We start from the raw sequence: 17,703 nt of genomic DNA, 5'->3' as shown, positions 1-17,703 counted from the left end.
ACAGGCTTGAGCCACCAAACTTGGCTTCCTGGGCAATCCATTTCAGTCATTCCTACCCCCATTTCTCCACTGTGCCCAAAAAAGATTGATGAGGTACAGAAAAGACTACCCCAAAATGTGGAATTTTGGCACTCTGGGTGTGGTGGTAGGGAATGGAGAAGCAGGAAGACCTCTCTCGGACCCTCCATACTTTCCCTTGAAGCAGGCTATGAAACTCATGACTCCTTCCCTTCACCTTCTGGCCTGAGGCAAACCATAAAACCAAGGCAGGGCCTGGAATCCCGAATTGGGAGGCAGTTAGAAGGATCTCTGTAAATTCAGGGCTAGCCTGGGCTACATCTGGAAACCCTGACTCAGAAGACCAAACCAGTAAATTCTCTGACCTTTCTCCCAGAATCCAGTGGTTCTCAACCTTTCTAATGCTGTGACCCTTTAGTACAGTTCCTCATGTTGTGGTGATCCCCCCCCCAACCATAAAATTATTTTTGTTACTGCTTCATAATTATAATTTTGCTTGTTATGAATTGTAATGTAAGTATTGTAAGGATGGAAAAATTTAGCCTAACTCTCCCTAGACTCTGCCCCCTAGCAATGAGTAGGCAAAAGGTCACATTCTTGACTGGGCAGTTTATGACAGCACCTGTGAGTGAATGAACACAAGAAATGAGCCTTGTCATACTACCCAGAAGCCCTAGTGAAAGCAGACTTCCTGGGCTAAGCGCTGGCTTGGATAGTTCAAATTGATTGGTCTGCACTGGATGCTATGAGATGATTGGTTTATGGTGCGAGGGCTTTGTTGTAATCCTAAAAAAGCTGTCTGAACCCTGTACCCAGGGTTCCCAGTCCTCTACCCCACGTGGAGTATGGCTGTGGACCCCAGTGCACTAGAATATAAAGACCTCATGCTTTTGCATCAAGACCGCTTCTCGTGAGTGATTTGGGGGGGGGGGCGCCTTTCCTGAGTCGGGCGTGAGGGTACACACCCTCTGCTCGTCTTTCAGTATGTGTTTTCTGATGGTTTTAGCTCAACCACCCCCACTCCAGGGGTCACAAGCCACAGGATGAGAAGCACTGCTTTAAACCCTTCATGGGACATGCACCCTGCCCTAAACTCCTGGGAAAGAATGCCATATAGAATGCCAAGCACCTCCCCACATCCTAGTACATTTGGGGTTTGTGTGTCATTCGGGGCTCATGGTTGAGTCTTTAGTATGTAAGTCAGACTAGCTGTTGGGGTCAGCTATGACCCTTGGGACAGGTGAGAGGCGTCATTACTTCTCTATAGGGCTTTACTTCATCAGACTGTGTAACTTCCTTTTTAGAATCTAGAGTGTCATTGCGTCCCCTACCTCATTTTGAGATTCTAGCAGTGAGGACACTCCACTCATGACAACCTTGCTATGCCTCTGGCATCGCCCCATCCGACGGTCACAGACGTGAAGCCTCCCGAGGACTCTAGGCATGTTCTTTCTGGTTTGTTGTCCAGTGCCTGCTGGATTTCAGCCCAGAGCCTCCTACCTCAAGAAAAGCAGGGAGGCTACCACCCAGGCATGCATTTCTTCTGTAAAGTGGCAGTTTGCTGTGGAGAGAGGTGGCCTGACATCCCAGGTGGTGGCTATATTTCCTGGAGGATCAATGTCAGGGAAGAGTACACACCCCGGTTGGAATCCAACTCCCTTTTAAACTGTGCCTGGCAATCAATATCTGACTCACATCTTCATATTAGCAGTCAAATAAAATCATGTCTAGCTGGGTGTGCCAGTGTATGCCCACAATCCCAACATTTATGGCATAGAAGCAGGGACTCAAGGCCATCCTTGGCTGCACATTTGAGGCTAGCCTGGGCTATGGGAGCTATGTCACAAAGAAAATGTATCAAGCAGTGTGGGACAGCTGTGGGGTAGATTGCTTACCTAGCAATTAGCAGGGCTGGGGGGGTTGGGGGGTCTCAAGATGAGGGGCTCTCCTCAGTTTGCTGATCCCAACATCATAATTTTACAAAAAAAGAAAATAAATGAAAGCAGCCCCCAGGCATGGTGATACATGCCTTTAATTCCAGGACCTGGGAGACAAAGATAGGCTGATCTTTGTGGTTTGAGGCCATCCCATTCTACAGGATGAGTTTGAGGCCAGCTAGGGCTGCACAGTGAGCCTGCTCATCAAATCAAACTAACTGAAACATCAAAACCATAAAAAAAAAAAAACCCTAAAAAATAGAATGAAGCTGGGCATTGGGGGCACACGCCTTTAATCCCAGCCCTCAGGAAGCAGAGATAGGCAGATGTGAGTTCGAGGGCAGCCTGGTCTACAGAGCTGCAGGACAGGCTCCAAAGCTATACAGAGAAACCCTGTCTCGAAAACCAAAAAACAATAAAACAAAATGAATGAATGAATGAATAAAGCAAGCATCCCTGGGTTTTATGTTTTTAGCTAATAAGTGGAGAAGTCACAAAGCAAAAATGGAGTGGGACAGAGGTCACAGATAATTTTAAAGGATTTATTTTATTTATTTAGTTTTTGGTCTTTTGGTGTGTGTCAAATATTTTCTAAGTTTAACAGGAAAAGTGTCAAATGAAAAGACTCTTGTTCAAATGAAGTCTCTGGGCACTTGAGAGAAAAACCCCTTTCTGTAGAAACACACAGCATCTACGGCAGCCAAAGCTGAGAAAAACACAGCTTCCTCATGAACACACCCAGTCTCTCATGCACACTTAGGAACGTCTAGTGAGTTTTAAAAACCTCTTCCACTCCACCACCCATCAGGAATCTGCTCTGGGCTGGTGACACTGCCATCAGGGTGCTCCAGCATGTCATCCAGCTTCCCAGCCTGCAGCTTGAGAACCAGAGAAGGTTCAACAAACAGCTCCATACAGCCAGCTCCTAGACAATGACCTGTCCTATAACCCCACACCTTTCCATCCACAGTAGACATCCGCAGTCTCTCACATCTACTTACTGATACAGTTCTGGTCCCATCCACACCTAGAATGTTCTGCCTGAACTTAACATGATCCTACCTAACTAAGACCAGAGAGAGAGAGAGAGAGAGAGAGAGAGAGAGAGAGAGAGAGAGAGAGAGAGAGGGAGGGAGGGAGAGAGAGATTTTTTAAGGTATCATTCTGAACCAAAACAAGTGTTTCCAAAGAGGCAGAGCAAATCCTTGGTGATTTTCCTAATTTAAAAACTGTATTTGGACAGGGTGGGAGTGGGGCTCGGGATGGTGCACACCTTTAATCCCAACCCTTGGGAGACAGGAAGGCAGATTGCTGTGAGTTTGAGGCCAGCCTGGTCTACAGAGCAAGTTCCAGGATAGCCAGAACTGTTACACAGAGAAACCCTGTCTCGAACAACCAAACCAAACTAAACAAACAAACAAACAAAAAACAAAAACAAACCAACAACCCCCCCAAAACACCCTGTATTTGCAAAAAGAAATTAAGAAATTATATTTCCCACTCCAGTGACATTATAAAGTCAGATAGAAAATCCACTTTTGCTGATAAATGCTTTTCCAAAGCCAAATAGCATTTGTCACTCTGAGTTTGACTGAAGAGCTTGTGTGCCCCAGTGTGTCCCCAACTGAGCTGTCAGCTGGGACCATGAAGCCAGCTATCTCTCTGCCCAGGGGGATGACTTAAAAGTACAAGAGACCAGACATTGCTGCCTGCAGCAGACATGGACTAGGTGGTGTGGCTCTAGACAGTGCCACAGTCTTCAGGTGAGAGCCATTATCTTTATACCTCTTTTCCATGATAATGGGTCTCTGCTATGACCCCAGGGGAGCCAGCATGTTCTCAGTTCTGATTTCTAGACAGATGGAAGCCATCCTCACAGACCCAGAGACATCACAGAAGGCCGGGACTCTGTAACCCACTTGACATGGTTTGGATGTCATGGAAATATGTACAGCTTGTTCTTTCCAATGCTGGAAGAAAAATCAGTTTGCCACTTTCTTTTCTCCAACACTGTGGGGCCTGGCAGGGGGTTCTAAGGAGCAAGGGCCAGGCCTGGGATAGGAGCAGGGGAACAGGGGCAGCCTGGTGCACAGCACACACTGGGCCAGCATTGTTCCTGCTGTGGTGGCTGGCTCAGCCGGCAAACACCTTTGATTCGTACTCAAGTCCACCATAGTCACGTCTGTGTATACAATAGCACAAAACAAATGTTCCCCCATCACCACAGAGGCAAGGCTGTGGTATTTGAATTATCACTCCCTATTCCTGAACTCAGCTTAACATGGATGGTAAGCACTATTCCTTGCTTTCTGGGGTTAAACCAAATTCCTCCCAGTTATGATGCTATCAAAGTCCTAAGAATCGGTCCATCAAGACATTGGATCACAGTGATGCAAGTCGCATCCGAATCTGCCTCCTCCTATCACAGCTGCTCTTGGGCCAGGCAGCCCACAGTGGAATCCCTTTCCATGAAGTTCCAACATGCATTTTCCCAAAGCATTCTTTAAAATGCCATTCCTCTCAAGAAGAGGCCTCTGTTGCATTTTGCCTTGTGGAAAAAAAAGGGAAAGTATTTCGAAACCCCCAAAAATACCTATGAGCGGAATCACACAAGCCTAGGGAGATGTTAACCAGATGCCAAGCACGCTAGGGCTGCAGCAGAGCCTGTGCCTGGAACCAGCCTTTGAGCACCAGACGGCTGCGGTGGCCCAGACTGGGCTAGCTGTTTACCCAGTCCGACGAAGGCGGAACAGGCAGAAAGCTCATGTTTTAAAGGCATCTCCTTTTGCGGTTTTTGTTTTTCTCCCCTAATACCATGGCAAAGATCTTGATAATGCTAAGAGTTTGGATTAGCAGGAAAAATCAAATGGAAGTGCAAACAAAAATGGTCCAGGGCACTCGTCTCCAGGCCGGGCACACCTGGGCATCACAGGCTACCAGAGCTAGCTCCTCTTTGCTTTTGTTTTGTTTTGTTTTCCAGCAATGAAGATATGCATGGCTAAACTTTCTTAAAGCTCACTGTTTCTGTCCCCGAGACTTTCCCACTTTCTTCATCAGGAAATGGAGAACAACCTCCCCTCAGCCTGTCTGATGTCATAGTCCCTTTGTTCTGCCTATCCTTATTTTCATCAAATTGAGCCTTTGGGGAAATTGCATCAACCAACCAGAACATATATATACATGCTCCTTAAACAAAACAAACAAACAAACAAAAAACCCTATCTGAAAAAAATTTTAAAGAAAGCCAAGTTCCTCTATTATTATAAGATGCAGTGATTTTCTTTTCCCCTGGCTAGGTTTAGAGGTATCTCCAGGTAAGACTCCTCTGGGGCTGGGATGATGTACAAGAGCAATGTTACCCAGCTTGTCCAGGGTGGTCTGCAGACCAGGGCAGTGTATGAACAGCTGGCCCAACCCCAAGTAGCTAACTTGAGTCAACATTCATCTGAGAGACCATCACTACCCAGGAACTCGGTGGCCTCGAGCTCCACACTGGACAGAAATCTCCTCAGCTTCTTGTGGCAGTTGTAATCCAGAGTGGTGGTGTAGATGGTCTTGGGGTACTTGGGGTAGATGATGGTGGTGCTGAGGAAGCGTGCAGCCTTGTGGCGGGGCTCAAAGTGCACCTCAGACTTATAGTTTCGCCAAGTGCAATTGGGGATACAGGTGACTGTCTGGCTGCAGGAAGCCACCGCCAGGCCCAGGGGCATCTGCACATCATCGATGAAGTGTCGCTCAGAGTCATACTTGACGGAGGACGTATACCTGTGGGGAGACACAAGCCAGCATGAAGCTGCTCTCTGAGTGGGGAGCATGGGATCCCAAGTAGGACCCTCTCATCTCTCCAGGCGTACAGATATTGAACTTGGCTGCATCAGGGAGCAGCAGCAAGAGTCTATGGGAATACTTTATGAGAGGCCTGTTATTCCAGTCACTTTGTCACAGGACCTATCTAAATGCATCTTCCCAAACACCCTGGAACAAGAGAGCAAGATGCAGCGATGAAGGGTCACAGTATCCCTGAATGATGGACTGGGGTAGGTGGGTGGATGGATGGAAGGATGGATAATGGACTGACTGATGCATTTGCAGGGCTGAGGATAGAAACCATGGCCTGGAGTGATAAGCAAGCACTCTACCCCTGAGCTAAACCTCCAGGTCTGAGCTGGGACCTAAATGCAGCACACAGGCTTCCAAAGTTTACCTTGAGCTCACCATTTCCCACAGCAGGCCACAGCCCTAAATCCACTCCTATTTCCATAAGCTAGAAGCCCTCTCAGTCTAATGGCTTAGAATCCTCAGAATCCTCTCTGATGATAAAGGGGCACAGTGTCTACATGAAGCCAAGTGCTATCGGGGTAATTAAGTCACACAGTACAAAGACATTTTGGTCAATGACTGGCAACATACATGACAGTGGTCCCAGAAGATTACACTAGTGAGTGACATAGCACCTTCTCATTATGCAAAGTGCATGTTAACAGGTCCATGTGCTCTGGCTACCCCCTCCCCCACTTTTTCTTTCTTTCTTTCTTCCTTCCTTCCTTCCTTTCTTTCTTCCTTCCTTCCTTCCTTTCTTTCTCCCTTCCTTCCTTTTCTTTTTTTGACGATTTGATACGAGCTAGAGTCATCTGAGAAGAACTTCAAGAACCTCAAATGAGAAAATGACTCCACAAGTTTAGCCTGTAGGCAAGCCCATAGGGCATTTTCTTGATTGGTGATTGATGTGGAAGGGTGCAGCCCACTGTGGACAGTGGCATTCCTGTGCAGGTGGTCCTAGGGTGTGTGAGAAAGCAAACTGAGCAAGCTTGCAGGAGTGAGCCAGAAGCAGCACCCTGCCATAGTTCTTGCCTCAAGGTTCTTGCCTTGACTTCCTTTCATGATGCGAACAGAGACCTAAGATATATATCATGCAGTGGCATTGCCTAAGGACCTGGGGCAACAAGCAGTGGCATTGCCTAAGGACCTAGGACAACATGCAGTGGCATTGCCTAAGGACCTGTTCTCTGAACACACCTGTCATTGAGCAGCCCTGTGTCATGGAAGGAGATGGAGTTGGCTGCTGTATGGGGTAAGGAGCTTCTCCACTCCCTCCATGACCAGCCAGTTCTTGCATGAGAAGAGGAAGAATCCCAGTACTGCTGAGGGCTGGCTCTAGAAGCTTGGCTACAGTCATGGCCTCAGTGCTTGGCCTACCTCGTTGGAAACTTCCCAGCTTTGGGGGACCCAGGGGCCTAACTCTATCAATGAAAGCCAAGGGCATCCCTGATGGCCACAAACTAACATGCTATCTATAACCCTCAGTTGCTTTATTATTATTATTATTATTATTTTGGGACAAGGTCTTGCTAAGTAGGCCAGCCTAGCCTAGAATTCCCCTAGCTCATGCCTTAGCCTCCTACGTGCCTCAGCCTCCTAAGCGCTGGCTGGGACTATATATATAGGTCTACACATCCTTCACGGCTAGGGGTTAATGTGTCCTGGGAGGCCACAATGACCACTTGGCTACATCAATATTACAGCTTCACTGCTATCAGTATCCCCGCGTCATGTGGGTGAGAAGCAGCATTCTGTCTGTTCTCCCTGGAGTCACAAGATACTGATAGGAGCTAATGTCACGAAGTCATGTCCCAGTTTTGTCAGAAACACAAGCTCCAGGGGAATAAAAGGCGAACGTGCTCACCTCCAAATGCATGAACCTCCCTCTGTTCCATATCAAAGGCCTCTTTGTGTTCGGGCAACTGAAACTCCAGCTACAAAACCCCCAGGCACCAAAAGTAAAATTCTTTTCACTAGAAAGACAGCCCTTTGCTGGGACCTCTCCACGACTCTTTGCCCCCAATCATCCTGGGTGAGATCATTCCCAGAGGACTCGTCCAGGGACATAACACGACACAGGGTCACAGCACCTTGAAGGTGGGACAGAGGGGACAAGTGGCTTCAGGAAAGAAAATTTTTAGCACCCAAAGGCATGGTGTATGAAATGTGTAAAACATACGGCGGAACTTCAACACCAAATCTCACTTTTATAGTGTTGCACACCTATAATCCTCACACGCAAGAGGCCAAGAGAGAGGTAACATCCTAAGGTTGGATGATAACCTGGGCTATACAGTGAATGCCAAGCCAGCTAATACAACATAGCAAGGCCCCATCTGAAAACTTAAACTAACTAGCTACATAACTAATTAGACATATAGATACTTCATTTATTTATCATGTTAGAAAATAAGTCAAACTATTAATAGTCTGGTACATTTTCATAATTAACTTTTAAAAACAATAAACAATCACACCTGGAATTTTGAAAACATTTTAAGAAATAATATCAGGGTCCGTACACTCACTTTATTTCCTTTGGTGGTAGTGGGTCAAACTCCACTCCTTCGCCGAAGGACAGGGGACAGAGCCGTGGTGAGCAGCTGGCAGCCAGAGAGTGGGTCAGAGATGCTGGGTTCTTTGGGGAGAGAGAATGGTTAGACCTATGACTGACCAGCCAAAGCATACACTCCACAGAAGGCTGAGCCTCAGAGCCTCTAGTGAGAGGTCCCAATGGTGACTACAGTCTGGCCCTACAAAGGACAGGGCTGGCCCATGCCATGGGAAGTGGACTAGACAGGGCAGGAAGGTTAGAGGTCAAATCCCAGGTCAACCCTGCCCCTCCCTTTTCAGTGACAGGCATTGGACCGATGATCACCTTAGGAAGGTCCGTCCTAAGTGAGCTTTGTTGCCTGTGTGAGTTGTGTCACATCTGTATCTCTATCTGCACTTGGGGGAAGGTCTGTGAAAGCCAGAAGAGGAAGCTGGCATGATGAACTCCTCCTCAGGCCAGAGCCAGAGGCAGAGGCCGCTGTACCACAGGAGTCCTGTGGTAAGAAAGCCCCACACTCAAGCTTAACTCTTCAGAGCCCTCAATTACGCGGGAGTCCCCGCCACTGTCATTATCTCAGCAATAGTTAGAGAAAGAAGGCCACAGCTGCTGCCAAGGAAGAAGAGCTCCTGGCATTTTTATTTCTTTTTCTTTTTTTTAAGGTAAAAAGACCCACTCCTACTGCCTCACCCCCTTTGCAGCCATCTAAGACAGAGGGTTCCTGCAACTCTGTGACAGTGGAACACTGCAGACTGCAGCCTTTGACTCAGCAGGGAAGCTCAGGTGACAGCCTCTGGTCACCCAGGTTGCTAGAATCCGGCCCTCTGTGCTCATGTGCAGAGATAAACACAGTGCAGAGGGACCTCCGCAGCCCTTGGTGCTCTCTGGTTTTCTGAGATCTGTCATTTTCTTTGCTTAATTTAAGAGCAAGAACTACATCTGAGCCAGGGCGTGGAAGTGGCAGACCCACCCCCAGGGCAAAGAAGGCAAATGTTCCTAGAAGGTTGACTCTGAGATCTTTACTGTGTTACCAGGACAAGATGCAAAAGCCAAAAGGACCAGTCGAGAGTCCTGAGATACAGCTCCGGGGCTAGGATGGAGCTTAGTGACTCCAGGTTGGGGGAGTGGGTATGGTTATGAGATGTGGGTACAGACCTACAAACAGTGAGTCCTGCTCTGCTCTCTGGCTCCCGGAGTGTCCCCATCAGGAGGACACATCCCAGGCAGCCCCAGGAGCTGCAGCATTATGTAGCCACCACAGTTTGTTCTCCCACACCCCAAGGCAACTCTCATCCAGGAGTCCATTTGGCTTCCCTTTCCCTGCCTCTTACTCCTGCCCAGCAGGTAGACACTCCCTGGGTATCTAGGTGTGGGAGGGAGATGAGGTGGGTTAGCGGCGGTACTGAGAGACAAATCTACAAGGGGACACTGAAGGATGGACACTAAGCCACAGGTTCTGGAACATGTCTAAGAAAGCTCCCAGAAGAGGCGACATAGTTGAGTATGTAAGGGCCTTCAGGGCTTGGATGAGAAAGGTGAAGGTCAAGGTTCATGGCAGCTGGAAGAAGTGACATCAGAAGCACTGTGAGTGTCTGTTCTGTGGTAAGATGAGGCTAAAAGTCCAGAAGGCCAAGCTGAAGCAGCTTCACCTTGGAATGAAGTATGAGGAGCTGATGCTTGCTAGGACAGGGTCAATAAGGCACCAAGGCTCCACAGTGGTCCTCAAGAATAACAGCCACTGACCACCCCACTGGAGGCCAGTCAACAGCACATCCCTTCGACTGTAGGCAGGATGTGGCCTCCCTGAGCTTGCTCGGCCTGCAAACCACCACCTGAACAGTACCCAGGGCAAAACAGACGAGTTTTTCTTGCAATAAGTTTGTAGTTCAAAGCCTTGGCCACCTAGAGTAGTCTGATTTCGTTAAGATCCTAACTCTGGCTGAGTTAGGTATTCAGGACCTGGGCCCACCAACACACTGAAGGTTCATAGCCTGACTCTCCAGGTCTCCCAAAGGCTGGTCCGCCTTGTGCCAGAGCCCGGAACACACCCCTCTCCCAGGTCCGGGCAGAGGGAGGCCGCCTTGGGAGCAAAGCCTCGGGGCGTGGGCCCCCCCGGGTGGGGAGGGCCGGGTTCCCTGTCCGTGTCCCGGGAGCCCCACCCAGCCCGCCCCGACAGGAATGTGGTCGAGCCGCAGCTTGGCAGCCCCCGGGGGCCACCACCTCGAAGGGAGGAGACCGCGGCTCGCCTCTCCCTAGGCTCCCGCGCCTCCCAGGCGATGACAATTTTCCAGCCACTGGCTCCAGCTGGCCAGGCTCTCTCGCTGCGCTCCCGCCCCGGCTCCCGGCGATGGCCACGCCGTCTCGACAGGCGGGTGGCCGCACCGACAGCGAGCGCTGGGGAGTCCCCGGGGCTGGCTCCGGATGGACCTGGACCGGGAGAAGTCCGCGCACGAGGCAACTCACCGGGATTGCTGGGGTCGCCGCCGCGTCCGGCTCCAGCGCTCCTGGGACCGGTGCGCGCTCCCCACCGCCGCCCGCCGCTGCGGCGAGCCCCCAGTGGCTGGGGCTAGGGCTTGGGGGCAGCCCGGAGTCCGGGCTGTCCAGGACGCCTTCGCCCTTCTTCTTCGTGTCCACGAGCTCAGGGACATCCTGCAGGCTCAGCCGGCCCACCATGGCTGCGCGTGTGGCGGGGCCGGGGACAGCCAGCGCGGTGTAGGAGTGTGAGAGTGGGCCGCACACGCGGGCCAGGGCCGCTGCCCTCCGGGCCGCCCTCCTCGCCCCGCCGCCGGCGCGTTGTCCGGGTGTCGCCTGCGGCCCCGCTCGCTTGAGGCCCCGCCCTCCGCCCCGCCTCGGGGGCCGGCCCAGCCGTGGTGGCCGCCGAGAGGCCGTGCACCAGGGGCCGCTGCGCTCCCGCCGCGCGCCTCCCAGCCTGCCCGCGCCTCGATCTTCCCGCGACGCCCCCTCCGCAACCCACCCCCCTCCGGCAAGCCGTGTCGCCCCTGGCAAGGCTGCCGGGCTCTGTCCGGCCCCCCACCCAGTCTCAGGGGTGCGCAGGGATCCTTGTCCCTTGTCCTGTCCCCCGGCCCCCGGGAGGTGCTAATATCTCTAGATCTGGCAGCCCAGAGCCAGAGCTGAGTCCCAGCCTGCAGAGGCCTGGGGCGGGGGGGGGGGGCGAGCAAACAACTGGAAATTATTAATACTTAATGTGCTTCGTATGGCTACGGCCGCCTGTTGGCTCAGTAGGGCCCGCTCTGGCTCTCACGTCTGCCCCGGAGGAGAGACCAGCCTACTCCTCTGGACTCCAGGGAGAAGTTGATCGCTCCCTGGACGGGTGCATAGCTGAACAGGCTATGGCTAGGCCAGGCAGAGAAGTTCTGAGGGTGTCACAGGCTTGGATCTCCAATAGAGACCAACAAGCAAGCTGCCCAGATGTTGTGTTAGGGCCCAAGATCCCCTTATGGAGGCCACAGTGTTTTGTTTTGTTTTGTTTTTGTTTTTTTCACTCACAGGACCTTTCCTCCTGTGCCATCTGAGGGGATCCTTTCTAAAAACATGTCAAAACACAAACCCAACAACAACCAAAAACAGACTGTGGCCTTTCCTGTTAGCTTCGACAGAGGAGTCCTTCGTCAGTGGGAACTAGTTCCTTTGGGGGTCACCCAAACTCAATGTTTTTTTTCTCGTAGGAATGTCCAGGGTCAGCACCAAGTACACAGTCCTCACATTTCCCTGGCAGTTCTAAATGCTGCTCTCTGAGGTTCTGGAAAGCAAGTGCCATATGCCCCACCAGAAGACTTCCCCAGCCCATCTTCGCGGCCCTGTCCACAGCTCTGCCAAGACAAAGAACAACTGTCCTGCTCGCGGCAGATTTGTGACTAGATCTGGCAACCAAATTCAGCCCTCCTTTCTCTCTACCTATCACGCTCAGATAAGGAGACAGAGGGACTTACTTGCCTTGCCTTCCAATCACATGGCAGGTAGAAGGCAGCTTGCTATGAACTGAAAAGCCAGGCTCATCCCTTCTACAGAGGATACATTCTGGAGCAGGCTGTACTGGGAGGGTGTTCATTCACCCAGAGCATGTGGGGATAGGTTACAAAATCCACAGTGTATGTTACCAGGCAGGCGTCTAATGCAAGGACATCCTGTGTTGTCACACTTCTCCACTCCAACTGATCCCAACATATGCACACCTCGGCAGCACTGGACCCCTGGCATCAGAGCAGGAACTTCTGTACTTTCTGAGGGTGTGAAAGGTGGGCTGGTCATATTGGGAAGGGTGACCAGGAAGGTGACAACTGCTCCAGGGAGATGATGGTAGGCCAGAAGAGCTGGAGGACAAGCCTGAGAAAGCTCAGCATGCTGGGGCCTGACTACCACACTCCATCTCAGCACAGATGGTTGTTGGGGACTTTGCCTGTTTGGGACTTGCTGGATCCAGAGGCTGAGAAGCCACATTGCCACCCTCTGGGCTGTGTTCTGAACACTTATCTACATTCTGACAGAAGATCCATGAAGATATCAAAGCTGCTAGCATAAGAAAGAGAATATGAAGCTCCCAGCCTTGGAGGGGTCAAGTGAACCCAGGTGACCCTTTTTGGTACACATCCTTACTGGCACCAGTATCATTACACAGCTGGCCCTGCATGTCACCTGGCGCCTTCTGGGCCCCAGGAGTACCAGTCATCAAACTGGACACAGGGAGTAGCTGGTCTACAAGCTGTATGGGTTCTGTCTGACTACCAAAAACGACCTCTCCCAACTCTTTTAGGCAGAGACCAACCAAGCAATTTTCAATACATAAGCTGAATGACCCACCAGCCCTTCCTTCCTCTCTCCCTCCCTTCCTGCCTCCCACTCACCCTCTCTCCCTCCCTTCTTCCTCCCTCCCTCCCACCCTGTCTTCCTCCTTCCATCTGTCCCTGCTTCCCTCTCTCTCCCTCTTCCTTCTTCCCTCCTTACCTCCCTCCTTTCTTTCCCCCTTCCCTCCCTTTCTTCCTTCCAGATCTACTCAGCACTGAGGAGTGCAGAAGGGCTTGGACAATTAACCATAGGTGTGTTCATGATGCAAAGGTCAAGGTGGTGAACCTCCATTCTACACAGAATCCCCAGGATCATTCACCATCTCCTGCCAATAATCCTGTCTGGTTAGGCCTCACCTGGGATACCTGACATTCCTGGGGTGGCGGGGGCAGAGGTGCTCTTGGAAAGAGAGAGAGCCTAACTACTGGCTCAGGGGGCCTGAGAAGGGGACTTCCTGTGTAATCATGTGTGAACCTTGAAGCTCAGATCCCGGAAATGAGCTCTTTCTCTGAAGGCCTAAGCAGTGAGTTTAGATTTAAAATGTTTTGTTTTGGTTTTAAGTCAAAGTCTCACAGGCTGGCCTGAAATTCTAGACAATTCTCCTGCTTCAACCTACCACGTTCGAGTGCTGGGATTATGGTGTGAACCAAACACCCAGCTTCAAAGTGTACAATTTCTAGAGACTTTAAACGTGGACTCTTCATGTTCCTTCATCACATTCCAGATGTTTCCCCCAGGATGTTGCTCAGAAAATTCAAGCTTGGGGGAAATTCCAGACCAGTCAGGGCTATGTAACAAGGCCTTGTTTAAAAATGAAATAAAATAAAGCCAGCAGGGGAAGGGAAAAGGTACCTGACTCCCCTAATCCATCCTATCCCAGATTAAGATACAGGCTTTTATTTGAGGACAGCTGAGGTGTCTGTGGAAACCAGGAGGTAAGTTAGACAAAACAAGCATGGCCCAGAGAGACTGTGCAGCCTATATAGAGATTGGCCTCATCTCAAAGCTGTCCTTTCAGAGAGGGCCATCACCCCTAGGCCTAGATCACAGAGGCACCGTGCCCTCACAGAACTTGGCTTCCAGCCTCAGGCCTCTCCCAGCAGGGCCTCAAGAACAAAAGCTGCCTGATGATGGATGCCAATCCTGCATTTTTGTGGGTTTTTTGCACTAAAGTAAACTGATGCCCAAATCGGAATTAAGTCAGACAAGGGCAAGGCAGGACCCCTCATGGCTGCCGCTTATTTCTGTGGAACAGCCTGTCTTCAGCAAAGCCAGCAGTGGATTAAAACCAGTCCTGGCTCAGTCTGCTGGCTGTGCCCATGTCTATGGCACCTTGCAGTCTCCAACCTCCAGGGTTCCAGGTTGTTCTCTGTTTAATAATGTAGAGGATTTGCCTCACTGTCCAATCAGATCTCTTCTTTCCTTTATTTGTATTCATGCCAACAAAACGCTTAAAAAGTAGAATTTAATTTTGTCATTAAGTATCTGAAGGTTAAAGTCCTTGTTTTCAAAGGACACTGAAAGGGGTCTGGGGGTCTGCCATATTCAGTAAAAAAAGGTAGGGGCATAGGCCAGCAATACCAGCACTTGGGATGAAGACACGGGGATCTGGAATTCATGACTGAAGGCCATCCTTGACTACCTAGAGAGTTTGAGGGTAGCCTAGGCTACATGAGACCTTGCCTTTTTTTCCACAAGAGAGCAGGGCTGGTGAAAAAAAAAAAAAAAAAAACCAACAACAACAAAAAGTGCATTATCCAGGAATCAGGAATGATGGTGCATTCCTGTAATCCCAGCACACTGCAGGCTTAAAAGACAGACATGCTCTAAAGGTTAGTAAGCCAACACAACCCACACGAGTGTGAGCACTGGTGCTGGGGGTGTGGACGGGCTGATAACAAGGAGCCCTTGGAAGTCACAGGGTGGCACAAAGCCAGAGGAACACTCAGGTGCCTACTTGGCAACTTCAAGCTAAGCAGGCCCGGAGGACCAGCAGGCCCCTTTCCCAACCTCTCAGCTGGGAACTCACCGGTTTGGGTAGAGGGATGTGGCCTGCTCAAGTCAGAGGGCAACATTAACCCAGGGACCAAGTGTGGTTGGTATGCAATCAGGCAAATATTCCCTGTGTTGGGCGCCCCCACAAGCTCAGTGAACTCTGGCCCTACCTGAGTGCTCCCATCTGTAAACTCAGAGCTGACTTTCCCAAGTGCTCCCTAGTTACACTTGAAAAGGTCCACTCCTGGCCTTTGCAAAATACACACAGATGGGATTTTGCAGAGGGCTAGGGCACATGGTCTCTTTGGGCCTACAACAACGCATTCATACTTCTGGCTCTGTTCAGCACATTCCGACTGGGCAAGGGCTTGCAAGCTGGGAAAATAGCCCTTGGTTAAGCAACTGAAGGTCAGACTCTTGGTTCCTTGGTTGACAAATAGAAGAGTATGCTGTCACCATACCTTAGACAAACAGCTGGTCTGTGGGGCCACACTGTACAGGCAACCTCAATGGTCTCCAAGGTGCTTCAAGACCACAGAGGAGCTGATGCTGTACAGCTGCTGTCCAAGACAGGATGGAGAATGGGAGTCTTCGGGTGTAGCAGTTGCTCCTCATGTGACAGTGGCTTGAGAGACGGCCCACTGGGTTGAAACCACTGGCTATTCTATCAGAGGACCTCGGTTCGATTCCCAACACCCACACAGAGTGTCACAACTCTCTGCAACTCTAGTCTTAGGGAATCAGACATCCTCTATGGCCTGACACCTCCAACCCAATAGACCTCACCCAGCACCCCCCCCAAATCTTATCTCATGCTTTTATTTGTTATATTTTTTCTCTTTTTATTCGTGGGTAGCTAAGAATGACCTTAAACTGAATACCTGATTCTCCTACCTCCAGTTGCCAAGTGCTAGGATTATAGATTTTATATATTAATTTGATTATTTTAGACTTATTTTATGTATTTCTCCTGTGCATGCCTGGCTCCTCAGAGCTCTTGGAACTGGAGTTACAATGTCCTCCAGGACTGTGGTATTTACAACTGAAAAGCATGTTTTTTTTTTTTTTTTTTTTAATAAGAAGCAGAAGAAAAGAGACAAGAGAAGCACTCTAGGACTCTTGCATGGAGAGCCAGGCTTTCAAAATCTCATCTCTACTACAGAACTGCACAAGCCGAAGTGCTGGTCTCATATTGACCTGTGCCACTGTGGAGTAGAGATGACAGGAAAAATAACGACTTCACTTTATTTTACTTTATCATGTACTACCTCACCACACTGTAGGTAGAGGAAGAGCACGGAGATGGGGGCATAACTCAGGATGAAGCCCTGAATTGGATCCCCAGTGCTGCATAAACCTGGGCATGGAAGTATGTGCCTGTTCTCCCAGCACTGGGGAGGGGGAAGCAGGAGGATTAGATGTGCAAGGTCATTGTTGGCTGCATATCAAGTCTGTGGCCAGCTGGGCTACATGAGACCCTTTCTCAGGAAAAAGAAAAAAAAACAAAAAACAAAAGGAAAAGAAAGCATGACCATCGATTTCATGGTTGAACCAACGAAGCCCCAGGCAGAAGGGCCTGGGTCTTTTACACAACTTTGACTAAGCAAGCTTTCTTGCAAGATGTAGCATAGATGGTTGGGTCACATTTGGTCTTATGCAATGAAAATGAAAGAGGAACTTCTGCTTTCTGGGTTTCTACAGATAAGTAGGTATAAACACACCATCAAAGGGAGTGTTCAGAAAAACCACCTTGCAGATATGCAAGAGGCAGGCAAGGCCAACTGTTATTTTTATTTTTGTGTGTGGAGGTCAGACATTTTCCTGGATTTCTCTGTATTTACCAAAGTAGAATTACTTTGCTCTCAAGATCCTCTCTTTCTGCCTCCTGAGAGTTAGGATTACATGCAAACCTGTGCATTCCTTCCAGGCTGTGTGTGTGCTTGGGCGCCAGGGGAGCCTACATTCAGGAAAGCGTTTTATAGGCTCAAGCATTTCCCCAGCCCTGGTAGCCAGTGTTTTGTTTGTTTTGTTTGCCGGCCTGGACCTCACTGTGTAGATCAGGCTGGCCTCCAACCCACAAGGATCTGCCTTTCTCTTCCGACTGAGTCACAACCTGTAATTTCAGCTACAGCGTCGTAGGCTGAGATATGAGGACTGGGAACTTGAGGCCAGTCTGGGCTACGTAGAAAGTACAAGGCCATCTTGGTAAGTCACTGTCTCAAAATAAAAACAGGAGCCAGAGAGAAGGATGAGCAGGTAAAGATGCCCAATGCTAAGCCTGATAACCTGAGTTTGATTCCTAGGGTCCCACAAGGTGGATAAAGAGAGCCGACTCCTGAAAGTTACCCTCTGACCTTTACAGGAGGAATGCACCCACACACCCACAAAAATTGAATAAATAAAATATAATAAAATGATTTTAAATACATTTAGAAATAATTGAAAATGAAGGTAGCAGGTGAGAGAAGGAAGAACGGGTCTGCTGCTGGGTTTCAGATGCTGAAGCCAGTCTGTGTCTCTCTCTTCCTGCTGCCTCTGGATCAGGATGCAGAACTGTCAGCTACCATGTCTGCATGCATG

General features: G+C 49.8%; 1 protein-coding gene across 1 annotated transcript; it reads right to left on the bottom strand.

The window, feature by feature from the left end:
* Window positions 1–3,421: 3,421 nt before the first annotated feature.
* Rflnb (refilin B) lies at window positions 3,422–11,154 on the bottom strand. Its single transcript, XM_051179980.1, has 3 exons — window positions 10,789–11,154; window positions 8,303–8,412; window positions 3,422–5,720 (listed from the first exon to the last, which is right to left on the bottom strand). The coding sequence occupies exons 1-3, from the start codon at window positions 10,996–10,998 to the stop codon at window positions 5,390–5,392; spliced, it is 651 nt and encodes a 216-aa protein (XP_051035937.1). The 5' UTR covers window positions 10,999–11,154; the 3' UTR covers window positions 3,422–5,389.
* Window positions 11,155–17,703: the final 6,549 nt, after the last annotated feature.

This window comes from Phodopus roborovskii, unplaced genomic scaffold (genome assembly GCF_943737965.1).
Source record: "Phodopus roborovskii unplaced genomic scaffold, PHOROB, whole genome shotgun sequence".
NCBI lineage: Eukaryota > Metazoa > Chordata > Mammalia > Rodentia > Cricetidae > Phodopus > Phodopus roborovskii.
Note: the sequence above shows the minus strand (reverse complement) of the source record. Positions and strands in the feature narration are given on the sequence as shown.

What these genes read in the sequence shown, in the direction of transcription:
- Rflnb (XM_051179980.1), bottom strand. Translation starts at nt 10,998, where the DNA reads ATGGTGGGCCGGCTGAGCCTGCAGGATGTCCCTGAGCTCGTGGACACG. An exon ending in CGGCGACCCCAGCAATCCCG is followed by an intron (nt 8,413 to 10,788) that starts GTGAGTTGCCTC and finishes CTCTCCCCAAAG; the next exon opens with AACCCAGCATCTCTGACCCA. An exon ending in CTACCACCAAAGGAAATAAA is followed by an intron (nt 5,721 to 8,302) that starts GTGAGTGTACGG and finishes GTCTCCCCACAG; the next exon opens with GTATACGTCCTCCGTCAAGT.